Source organism: Corvus moneduloides, chromosome 17 (genome assembly GCF_009650955.1).
Source record: "Corvus moneduloides isolate bCorMon1 chromosome 17, bCorMon1.pri, whole genome shotgun sequence".
Lineage (NCBI taxonomy): Eukaryota > Metazoa > Chordata > Aves > Passeriformes > Corvidae > Corvus > Corvus moneduloides.
This window is the reverse complement of record NC_045492.1, coordinates 5,485,841-5,497,953: the sequence shown is the minus strand read 5'-3', so window position 1 is coordinate 5,497,953 and position 12,113 is coordinate 5,485,841. Positions and strand designations below refer to the sequence as shown.

Sequence of the window (12,113 nt, the reverse complement as noted above, 5' to 3'; positions counted from 1 at the left end):
TAAGGTGCCTTCCTAAGGCAAGTTTAAACCAGTACCTGCCCATCCCAGCCATTTTATCTTTCCAAAAACTGATCTTACTCACACACTTGCCAGCATTCACAAACTGGGAGAAGACATAATTTGCTCTTCCTATTGCTCCAGGCTCAGTTAGGAGACACTCATAGCAAGGTGGCCTATATGGTGCAAGAGACTGACGTACCTGATACCAGAACCCTGCACACAAACCACGAAGCCACTGTCTCCCTATTGCAAACCCAGTGATTTCACTAATTGCAGAACCCTCCACACAACATTCGTAATTTGTATAATTTGTATTGTATCATAAGTATTTGTAAAATAATGTAGTACCACAGAAAAAAATGCACACCTTAGATCCTGAGATGAGATTTGCATATAATAATATGCTAAAACTGCAGAAGCTCCTTAGCTCCTTTTTTTTTTTTTTTTTTTTTTGTGCTGCCCTTTGATATGCACCTTAGTCTTCAGCTGGAGAAGGAATTAAAAATCAGAAGCAAATGTCCAAGATGGAACTGAATCTCAGTCCCAGCCAGACAGCTTTATATCTATTTCAGTGCTGGAAAAAATCACTCCCACTATGTTCCGGTTTCTCCAGCTCTGAGAAGAGCATAGTACTCCCTCTTCCCCCACTGTGCTGCCTATTTAAACAATATGGCCTTAGGACAGGATAACAATGTACAGCACAAAGGACCTTAAACCCAGACATAGCATCCATGAGTAACAAAATGTCCTTCCCCAGTGCTTCCTGCCTTCAGCTTCAAGAGAGTCTCTCTTCACATTCAACCCTTCACCGTCACATCCTGAGCAGAGCACCAAGCACGCCAGACACGCTGACAGCTGGCCCAAACCAGAAGCTGGAATAAGAATTGCCAACTTATCAGCTACTAATCTCCCTAGGGACAGCACAAACTCTATCCTCTTGCATCTATTGCAGAGCAGATGAAGGAAGACAGCCTTCCCACCTGGTTATCTCCAAAGAGACTGTATGGAACAAATTCTGTGCCCTGGCACCACCTGTACTTTTCTCCTCCTAAAACTGCTCACAGACCACAAAAATACAACTGTTCCAGTTGTGTTTAAACCCTAACTCCAGAAATCTCCGCATTTTAGCTAGAAAATCACATTTTTCAACTCTACCTCCAGATACTGAAAAATCTGCAACAGACACTGTAGTTCAAAGGGGAAAAAACACTGAAGAGTCTTCTCTCCTAAAGGGTCTTTATAAGTCACCTCTGCTTATAACAGAGAAAGCGCAACCTCAGAGGAAGAGGAGCAGCTGTTTTGACAATCTGGCCCTTGTTCAAATACCAGGATAAGCCTTGAGTAGTAAAATATTGCCATCAATAAAAAGTTCAACTAAAGTACACTGCCCTGGCTCTGAAGCCCAGGTCATCTATTCCATGTTACATGCACAGGAAAAGCTGATGCAATGTTGTTCAATTAAAAATGTGTACAGAAGTGACAAATGAAAGAAAAAATATTCTGGATAACACTCTACAAGTTCATGCTCTCGTGTCAGAAGCTGTGTTAGGCAACAGAGCAGAGCATGTGACAAATGCCAGGAAAAAATTAAAAAGCTATCTGCACTTGGGGATTGCTCCATTCCTAGGAATTATTTTCTTGACTTTTTAACTATGAAGCCACATCTGTGGCCAGTGTCTAAAAATTCTTTAAATTATTCAATTTAGACACTGCCACACAGCTAGCTGCAACAAACTGACAAGACATTTGGATGGAAACAAGACAACTTCCAATTTCCTGCCGCATACACTGAGTAGTGGAGTAATCCCAACACTTTAGAAATTCCAAAGCATTTGGTAAAACTTATTTCAGAGCAGCCAAACAGTGAGTTTCAGACAGAAGAGCTGTATGCAACTTATGCATGTTCAACATCAGACCTCGTATTTAATTTCTTCTTATGATTTATTCTTAAACACAGCAAAATACTCAACTACTGAGGTCCTGGATGCTTGCTGCAAAAATTAGTAACACTACACAAATCAGTGACTGGGATTACAAAATGAGCAATAAGGAATAAAAGCCACCAGGGTCTTATTTTTAGAAAATCATTGAAAGATAGCATTATGGAAGAAAAATGGACATCTTGAAGAACCAGAACCATGCCTTCATTGAGAATGTAAGAGTATTTCTCCCCCAAATAAAGCTGCACTATGTGCTGAATGCTGTGTGTGTGAAAAGACTGTCAGCTGTACACTGCAGCTGATGAGACCTAGCAGGCACTTAGCTAGGCGTCCAAACAACTGAAACATCAGTGTGGTATCAACATTATTCTCAACTAAATCCGAGAGCACAGCACTGTACCAGCTACTATGAAGAAGCTTAACTCTATCCCAGCCAAAACCAGGACACTAGCACGTCCCCATCATGGAACATGTGTTTAATGGACACAGCTGGAGATGAGTTACACAGACTGATCAAAATATTTTAGTGAAGTTACAAGTACACTCCAAGCTTTCCTGAGGCAGAAATCAATCTCTCTCCTGTCATGGAAAGATCCAGGCAGCTGCAGCACTACTCTGCTGCAGAGCTGAATTCCATGAATGTCCATCTGTCTGTAACATGTCTATGCTGGGCAGAATGATGAAGGAAAATCTCCATCTTTTGGTGGGCACCATGAGGCTCAGCACTCTGCAATACTGATAAGAGAAGGAAGCCATTGTCTTGCTAACACTCCCTAAAAAGCTCCTTCTCTGACGAAGGTATAAGATAAAAATACATACAGGGACACCCACACAGCTCACAACTGCACAAAGCATATGGCAAGCTTGTGAACATGAACAAATACACTCACGTCAAAAAATATCGATAAGGAATCCAAAACCATCTACCGATCGGAAGCTCTGTGGGAAGCAACTTTTGTCTCTTTGAGACTGGAGCCTCCAATTAAAACCATTTCCCAACAGTCTGATGCTGTCCCTCTTTATCCTGCCATCATCCCAATTTCAGAAGTCACCACCTTCAAACTTAGAAAGGGATGTAAGTACTTCAGGTGGAGATGCAGGGGGTTTTTCCTCAAGAAGACACTGTCTGCTGAGGCTGAGTGACAAGCACCTAAACCAACTTTCCTGCTGTGCCTCCAGTGAGCCTGCACTGCCCCCATCCCATCAAGATAAGCATTTCAGACGTTTTCCAGCCCCCACCTCCAGAACTTCCCAAGACAGGAGTAAGGCATGCTCGCTGCTGTCCGTCCTTGGGACTCCTTCATACTGGGAACGGGCAGATCCCAAACACAGAGCAGCTGTCAGTGCAAGCCATTAGTCCAAACTGAGCTACTGCTGCAACCACCTTCAAGAGAAGCTGCTGAGATTCAAGCAACAGCCATGAAACAAGGGGAACTTCCCCAGGGTGAAGCACCTGTAGAGTATTTTATTCTAGCACAGAAACAGGCCTTGACATGATGGAAAACATCACCAGAACTCTGTGACAGCACTAGAAAATTTGTGAGGCAATTCTCATTTGAACCACTGTCCCTCTCCTACTCCTCTTCCCTCATTACATAACTCCATCTCTGTCATTAATATTAATAGAGAACTAATTGCCAAGGTCTCCCACATCCCCAAAAGCATCAAGTCTGATCTCCACCAGTTGTGTTGGAGGATCTCCCAGATTATTGGCACAAAACTGTATTTCCTGCCACCGCTCCTGCTGACACAGACAGGGATTTAAAAAGTCCTACGTTCATCTTAAAGAAGTCTGAGAATTGTTGATGCTAAGTATGTGTTACAAAAGAACCAATTTCAGGAAGACTGACTACAGTTCCATATTCTCCGCTTTCATTCTCAACTCTGGAGCTCTCACTTGTCCATCAGCTGAGCAGCTACAGAAGTCAAATTTAGAAACCAAATTTCCACTTGAAAACATGCAGGTATGCTCATATTTCTGAAGCCAAAAAAATTTTCTAATCCTCCTTCTACCATGCAGGTCACAAGAATCCAAAATTAACTCCACCATTTCTTTTCACATCACCTTCCAAATGTCCTAACTCTTGCTGTGACACCACAAGATATTACTGCAGTTGACTAAGATCATTAGTTTAAAAAGCTAGCATTCAAGATGAAAATATTTCCAACTATAAACCACTGGAACTATTTAGCATTTATGTCAGCCAGGACATTTTGAACAAACGCTGTGCTAAAAATACTGTAGTCTCATACACACCGGGAAACCACTACTACAACGTGTTCAGCTGAGCTAGGAAATAGCAGGATCCTGCAGCAGAAAAGGCTCTCTCTGCTCTGCCTGGAAAAGCACTTCCACGCTGTAGTAATTCCAGTGTTCAGCTAGTGATGGACAGTGGAAGCCACCAGAGCACACGCAGAGGAGCTCCCTGGAGCAGGCAGTTACAGGTGGAGTAAGGACTAAGAGTAAGCAGTAACTAGGAACACTGTTTAAAAGAAGTAATCCTACTGCAGCAATGAACTGGGTTTTAAATTTATTTTCTACTGTTTTTTTCAGAAGAGCAGGACAGCAGCAAACTCGCTGCTGAAACCACAGCAAGCCCATACCCTTCTCCCGTTCCCTTCACAGGAGGAACCATTCTGAAATCTAAAGATGAGCCCTATTTAAATGCTGACAGCGCTGAACAGCTCAGAACAGAGAGTTCTGCAGGGAGAAGGTACAGGCAGATCTGTCATATGCTCTGTCAAAAGGGACAGTCCCAGGACAGCAAGGTGGTAAACACTGATTTCTACATTGAAAATCCTCTCTCAGATTTGGAAAGCTAAGACACAGACCTTCAAAAACCCAGGCAGAAGCAGAACACATAACACTAAACAGATTTTGCTCCCATGTTTTGGAGTGTGAGGTTTTCTATAAAATGTGGAGCAGTATTTATAAAACTGGCAGCCACAAAACCAATTCAATTTAATAAGGCAATAAATATTTGTGAATGACTACACGTCCTACAAGGATAGGAGAAACTGTATCAGCACAACCAGCTCAAGCAGACTTGAAAGAGAAACTGTCCCATCTTGAAAAGCCACAGGAAAAAAAAAATCTGCACTGATTTCCTAGGTTAAATTGTATTTCTCTTAAATAGTCACTGTGATATTAAACCCCATCCCTGCAGTCCCGTAACAAAAAAGCAGATACACTGTCAGTGCTCCACTGATTTTAGCAGAACTACAGCAATTTATAGCACTAGGAAGAATCTGACCTGGAGCCTCCCTCTAATAGGGCAGTGGCTTGTGCTACTTCAGCAGGTATTACTTCAACAGGAATCCAGTGAAATCATTAACAGAGGAATTTGAGTCAATGAGATGTTAAGTACTTGCTATAATTACATACTATTGCAGTTTCTGCTGACAGTGCAACTCAGGAGGTTGGAATTCAATGAACTATCTAACGAATATCTGAAGTCACAGTTGTAAATGAAATTAGATCTGATTTGTGCTTGATCACATTTATGAGCTGTGTGTCTAATTTACACGAAGCCATGTAAAAAAAGGCACACTTTTACACTGGTCCCCTGGTTCAAAATTTTTCATGTTTTACAAAGTAAACAAAGAAGCCCTGATAACACATTAATAACAGAGAGTGCTTAACACTGGAGTAAAAGGAAAAACATTTTAAGAAAACCTGCTAAGAGATAGAAACACACGGGCCATTAACCCCTGAAACACATCTTCCAGCACATTTAAGTAATTCTGCTGAGTTTTAACAAAAACACAAGTTGGCTGCAGCTCCCAAACATGCATTCAACTCCCCACTCCCACCAGACACCCATTAAGTTTTAACCTAAATGCTGAATGTGTCAGAACAATTAACACAACAGAGCTCAAGGTCTCTCTAGCAAAACCCTTCAGAGGCTTCTGCTGGGGAAAATAGATGCAACCAACTTATGTAGCCCATGATAGTGAAGAGCAGCTTACCAACAGCACGTTTATTTACATTTCTGAGAAGTGTAATGAATGATCAATTTACTTCAGAGTACTGTCACCTATGACAATCTGAAGATTCCCACAGTGAAGCTACACTGTTATATCCTAACAAGCCCTGAGAGAGATTGCTGTGAACATACTGAAAATCAGTGCAAGAACAAAATTAAGAAATTTTGCAGGGATTGGCGTCTTATGTAAAATACTTCTGAAATAAAAAACTAAGTGGTTGCAGACTTAAAACTACCCGAGCATTGTTCTGAGGCTGTGGGCAGCACTTCCCACAATGCAGGCTCACCACCAGCACTGCAGTCTGAAGCAAAGGCAGGGAGAGATGCAAGGAAAGAACAAGCTACATTCTTCTGGATTCTCCTCTCCATGTATCACAGGAAAGGCAGAGGAAATTTTCAGCAGAGGTATCAATCTGCACCTAAACACCATTAACTACCTTTTGTACTTTGGATCCCTTGCCAAACATTTGACATTTAAAGCATGCATGAGACGTGCTCCCAGGGAACTTAAAAGAGAGCTTCTCCCTGACATGTCACACACACAGACCACAGGCAGTGCCTTCACGCTTCCTAAATCCGTGCAGTTTGTTTAGCACAGTGGGTCTAACAGCAGTGCTAAGGTACACACAGCCCTATGCCAGAAGTGGCCCTGCTCTCCTTCAAAAAAACTCTCACCCATCCAGAAGGCACCAGGAAAGGCAGCAGCAAGGAAGCACAAATCTGGTCTCCAACAGACTGTTTCACAACCACTGAGAAATCCTAAAGATCTCTGCTATGTTGCTCTACAGTTTGTTAGCATTTAAATCACCCACACCTCTTATTGCACAGCTCTGTCATACATGAAACATGAACTTAATGCAAAACACAAAACGTGCTGAAATTCCTTAACTTGTAAGGCATTTGGTTCAGCACTCCTGTTATTTAATTTGAATTTCCCTCTTGCTCATTCCTTCATGGTGCCAGCCTGATAAATACACAGATGCCCCATGAGCGCTTGGGCCAACATAGGAACACAACAGGCCAACAGGCCACAGGAACCTGCCAGCTCCTGATAAGATGCTGCAGCAGTAAGGGCTTCGGTTTTCTTCCCCCCAAAAAATACTCACTGTTAAAGCAAGCCCCTCCTTCAAACATGTTTGAATTCCAGAAGCCACCTCTGTGACGCTGGACAAATTCACACTTGACTCCTCTTAATGCACTGTAATGGTTACTCCAGTGATACTTGACCTCAAACTGCATCTTAACATTACTGGCCAAATCAACTGGAGGCAAAAAGCACTGCTTGGGGTGATGTCCTCAGTCTCCACACTGAGCAGTTCTGGATTTTACACAAGTTCTGATCACAAGCTGCTGAACAGCCAAGGCACTAATAGCAGTTAGCGGAATTTAGTAGCTTTGGAATGCAATTTGATTATTTTGCAAACAAAAGTAATTTTTATCTACTGCACTCTGCAAACACAATGGGAGAGCTGAAAGTCAAGATAAATTGCTTTTAGTCTCAACATTTATCCTCAGTAGTAAGAGGTTGTTACATCCAACCTGAGTAACAAAGCTCTTAAAGGCAAAACTCAATAGAATCCAAACTGTGGAGGTGGGGACATTTTCAGCATCCAAGCTGTAGTTGGAAACAACAGTTTTAGGCTCCATTTCCCTTCTGAATGCTGAAGACTGCAAGGATGTTACTTGCAGAAAAGGCTTGCTGTTTCAGCACAGTACTGCTCTCAGCATGGTCTGCAAACAGGCACTGCTAGGACTGAACATGGAAAATTCTTTGCAATGCGTACGGATACTAAAAATACAGCTAAGGTGAAAAAAATACCCACTACAGCCAAGCAGAAGGAAGAACCTGGATATTGAGATGGAATGCAATTAGTCAAGTTGGAATTTGCCCAGGACACTCTTGCTTAGAGTGATCTGGCTATTTAATGACAAGAAATAGCCAGGAACACATATTTACTGCTGGCACCCTCTCTCATACCCAACACTACCCTGCTATCAATGAAACGGGTGTGTAACCAGATCCAGGCTCCCAGCTACAACCAGGCTGCACCGTGGTGACCTGCAATGGGCAGATCCACCCAACCTATTGCAGCTGCAACAACTTGTGTGACCACAACCCGAGGTAGTGTGTCCACTGACCCAGATAGGAACATTAATAACAACAGGAAGCTTCTAAGTGCTTAAGCTGCCCTATTACTGATACACTAGCCAAAAGTCACCCAAAACATTCTTTATTAACAAAAATGTTTACTGCTGCTACACTCAACATTTAGAATGAGTCAGTACCAGCCCCCAGAAAACTTCCCTTCCCCCAAATGTGAAGTACAGGAGGCCTAAAAGGAGAGTTTGGCTCTACTGTTTAGCACTGCCTGACAATAATCAAAGAACAAACCAATTCTAAATATCTGGGGGGAAAAAACCCAGCACTTGAGATTCCTACCACCTACTCCTAATCTTTGCCACTAAATAGCATCAAAACAAGAAAATAAGAGCAAGAACATCAGTGCTCTGCCTGAACAAGAACTGCTGTTCTCGGATTTGCGCGTGAAAATTCCTGACACATAAGTGCAAAGAACTCCTGTGCAGAGGAAACAAGACTCAGAGCAAGCAGAGGTGACAGGTTTTCAGGGAGATCAGGGGTGGTCACAAGGTCAGAGCAGGCAGTGTCGATTCAGCATTATTCCCTTAGCAAGACTAACAGGGTTACACATACCTTCCAGTGCTGAAAAGGGTTTTGGGGTTTAGGGGCCTCTGATCAGCAACAATGATGTTACACGACTGCCATAAATAATTACAATAGGAGGGAAAGGGTGCTGATACCTACACTGGTATGGATTTGTTGGGTGCACCCAATTTACCAGGAATTCAGTTTTTCCATCAAGGTGTCTTACTTTGAATTTCTGTATTGAATTCCTCCAACACATGGCAGAAATAAAAACCACAGGAGTTTTAAGAGCTGTATGACTAGAACTCTTAGAAGGATAAAACAGCACATGATCGCAATCGAGGAGAAAACCTCCTCTAAAAGGTTCACTGGAAGCTGGAGTGAAAAGGTCAAATATACATCACTTCCGCTATGTACAACAGTATACTAAGTAACTACAGCTTACCAGGGAGTGTTTTTCCCTAAATAAAGATGATCCTTAGATGAAGCAAGTATTTTACAGCATAAGAAGGCTACAAGCATTCCTATATAAGCTTATATTTAAATTGCTTCAAGAGTTACACTCGTACTTCTTGGAAATCCATGGCACCCTTTTTTCCCAATAAGAATTATTCATAGAGCCCTACTATAAATTCAGAATGGAAATAAAGAGTTCAAAGCCTGCATATTTGATACTGTCTGCTCCTGCTGCACACACACGATCACATTCCAATGAACTGACAGAAAGAAAGGTGCTCAAAAGCGTAGATCTGTAAATATTTACACACAATAGCCTTACAAAGCAACCAGGCACGTGGACATCATCCAGAAAAGCATTCTAAAAATCAGTGTAACTATAAGTCAAGCAGATATTTTCAACCACCTTTTTTGTCCTCTACCACCTCGGCAATCAGAGGACAGCTCAGAGCTCCTCACACATCCCAAACAGTGACAGTAATACACACACACAAAGGTTGGTTGTATGTCCTCAACTCCCCTTCACCCTACTTAAGCCCTTCAATGTGACACCTATCAAATGGGGCAGGCTTGCAATTAGCTTGCTTCCTATGAAAATGAATAAATTATCAGAAAAAGTTAGGAGTCATCAGACTGATTAGAAAAGATAATATTGTATGTCTGTATGTATACAGGAATATAAACATAGACAGATAAGCGTATATATTCATATATAAATATATACATATATAAAAAACTACATATAAATGTATGTATATATATATTAAACTACAGGACTCCTGTAAATGTTTCTGAACAAAATGAAGTTAGCTTGCAAAGTCCCTGAAGTGATGCTGTCTACCTTTCTGGAATTGTCTACACTGTGGTCTGTTGGGTTTTTTTAAAGTAGGTTTGTATTTTAATTTAAAAAAAACCCACCCAACAAGGTAAAGTCACATCATTTAAACAGCAAGGAAGGAAATAAGACTGATCTTAAAATGGATGCAGCAGCTTCTTTTAAAGAGCAACATGTTGCAATCACCTTTCATTTTAGGGGAAGGGAGGGATTCCCTCAATGGAACAGAGACAGGGAGCAGTGGGGGGAGGGAGCCTGCGATAAAAAAAAAAAAAAAAGGGCGACTTGGGATTTTTAAATTTTTTTTTTTAGCTAAAAACTTTGCTTTCCGCTCGGTTACAAGGGGCTGGTGCCGGGGATGGCGGCCCGGTGCCTCTGCAGAGGCGGCTCGGCGGCAGCTCGGGGAGGAGGAGAAGGAGAGAAAAGCCACAGAGAGAGAGAGAAAAAGAAAATGGCGCAGAGACTAAGTCCCGACCGTCGACAAGGCGACTTTCCAGGGAGGAATCGGGGCCCAAAGGCGACCCCAGCAGAGCCGCTGCGCTCGGATCGCGGGCCTGCGGTGCCCCTACTCGGGGCGGCGGGGGTCGGGGGGGACCGATCCCGGCGGGAAAGGGGCGCTTTTGGCAGCTCGATGGGAACAATGGGGCCGGTGAGCGCGGAGCCGGGACTTAGTCTCTGGGACGCCATGTCTGTGCGAGGGGCGCGCCGGGGCCGCACTCACCGTTCGCTCGGAAATCCGCCTCGATCTGCGGGGAGAGCACACAGGGACACACCGTCAGCACGCCCGGGCCCGCGGCGCTCTGGGGGACCCCCACCCCCGCCCACACCCTCATTTTTAGGAGAATTAAATACCAAATGGGAAAAGCCCAGCGCGATGCGGAAGGTGATGGGAGAGCGGGTGAAGCGCCCCCAAGCCCCCACACAGCTCATGGGGAGACCCTCCCCGAGTCCCCCAGTGGGGAGCGAGCCGGGGGAGCGCAGCAGCCGCCCCCTCCCCTTCTCCGCCCAGCCAGGGGGTCACACGCGGGCCCCCGCTCCCACCGCCCCCCATGCCGCCGCGGGGGGACACCCGGGCTGACAGGGCTCTGTCCACACGCGCGGGGGCGGCCGCAGGGCACGGTCCCCTCGCTGGGATTACAGGGGGTGGCGAGACGGCCAGCCCGGGGCCGGCACGGGGGGATGCGAGCACCGCGGCGGGGATCCCCCGGGAGCGCGCCCCGCGGGCGGGCACGGGGCGCTCACCTGGGAATCGTTGTGCAGCTGGTCCCCGCTCATGCCGGAGGCGCGGGCGGCCGGGCGGAGCGGGAGGAGCGGCGGGCAGAGGAGCGCCGGGCGGAGCGGGACGCGGGGAGCGCAGCGCGGTTGTGTAACAGACTAAGTCCCGGTTTCGGCACTCTGCGCAGGCGCGGCGCCTTTTAAAGCGGCGGGGGAGCGGGCTGACGGGCAGGGGGTGGGACGCGGCCGCGCGCGTATTTGCATGCGAGCCACGCCCCCGGAGCCGGCATGATTTGCATGTGGGCCACGCCCCGCCGGCGTGACCGCTCCGACCCGCCGCCCCCCCACCATGCGCGACGCCGGCTCGCTGCTTTACATATCCGGTCCCACCCCTTCCTCTCCCTCCTCCAATAGCGCGGCAAAACCCGGCCCTCATTTACATACGAGGCCCCGCCCCTTCCCCGCGGCTGCCGGGCCCGGTGCATTGTGTAAGAACCCGTGCCGCTCCGTGCGCGCAGTGCGCATGCGCCACTGCCCGCCCCGCCGCCGATATTTGCATACAAGCCCCGCCCCTCCCCGTCGGCCCCGCCCCCGGGCCGCATGGCGGTGAGGGCGGCTTTGGCGGTGCTGCTTCCGCGGCCTCCCCGCGACAACCCCGCAGTGACACCCCGCAGTGACACCCCGCAGTGACACCCCGCACCCCGCCCGGCCTCGCAGCCCCTGGGCGGGACGGGCTCGGGGGCTCTCGGGGCTTCCCGTGAAGTCCCACCGCGCCAGACCCCTCCACAGGCACCAGCTCCTGGGCAATGTGAGCGTTTCCAAGGGAGAGGAGGCGAGCGGGGGTGTGCACACCTGTCCCACAGACCCCTCGTTATCAGTCTCTGTTATCTGTGTGGCTGACCCCTTGCTATCAATCTCTGTACGCCACCGCACCAGGCTGGAGTGCGGAGGCCGCCGGAACCACGGGGAGATGATAAGGGTGATGCTAAGGGGGGATGCAGATCAGGCAGGTTTGG

General features: G+C 46.3%; 1 protein-coding gene across 1 annotated transcript in view; it reads right to left on the bottom strand.

Moving 5' to 3' along the window:
• Window positions 1–11,260, bottom strand: part of TOP1 (DNA topoisomerase I) — a 66,656-nt gene extending 55,396 nt beyond the window's left edge. Inside the window, exons 1-2 of the mRNA XM_032126853.1 lie at window positions 11,125–11,260; window positions 10,604–10,628 (exon numbers count right to left, since the gene is read on the bottom strand). Coding sequence (XP_031982744.1) covers window positions 10,604–10,628; window positions 11,125–11,157 — 58 coding nt within the window. The 5' untranslated portion in view covers window positions 11,158–11,260. The remainder of the gene's footprint in view (window positions 1–10,603; window positions 10,629–11,124) is intronic.
• Window positions 11,261–12,113: the final 853 nt, after the last annotated feature.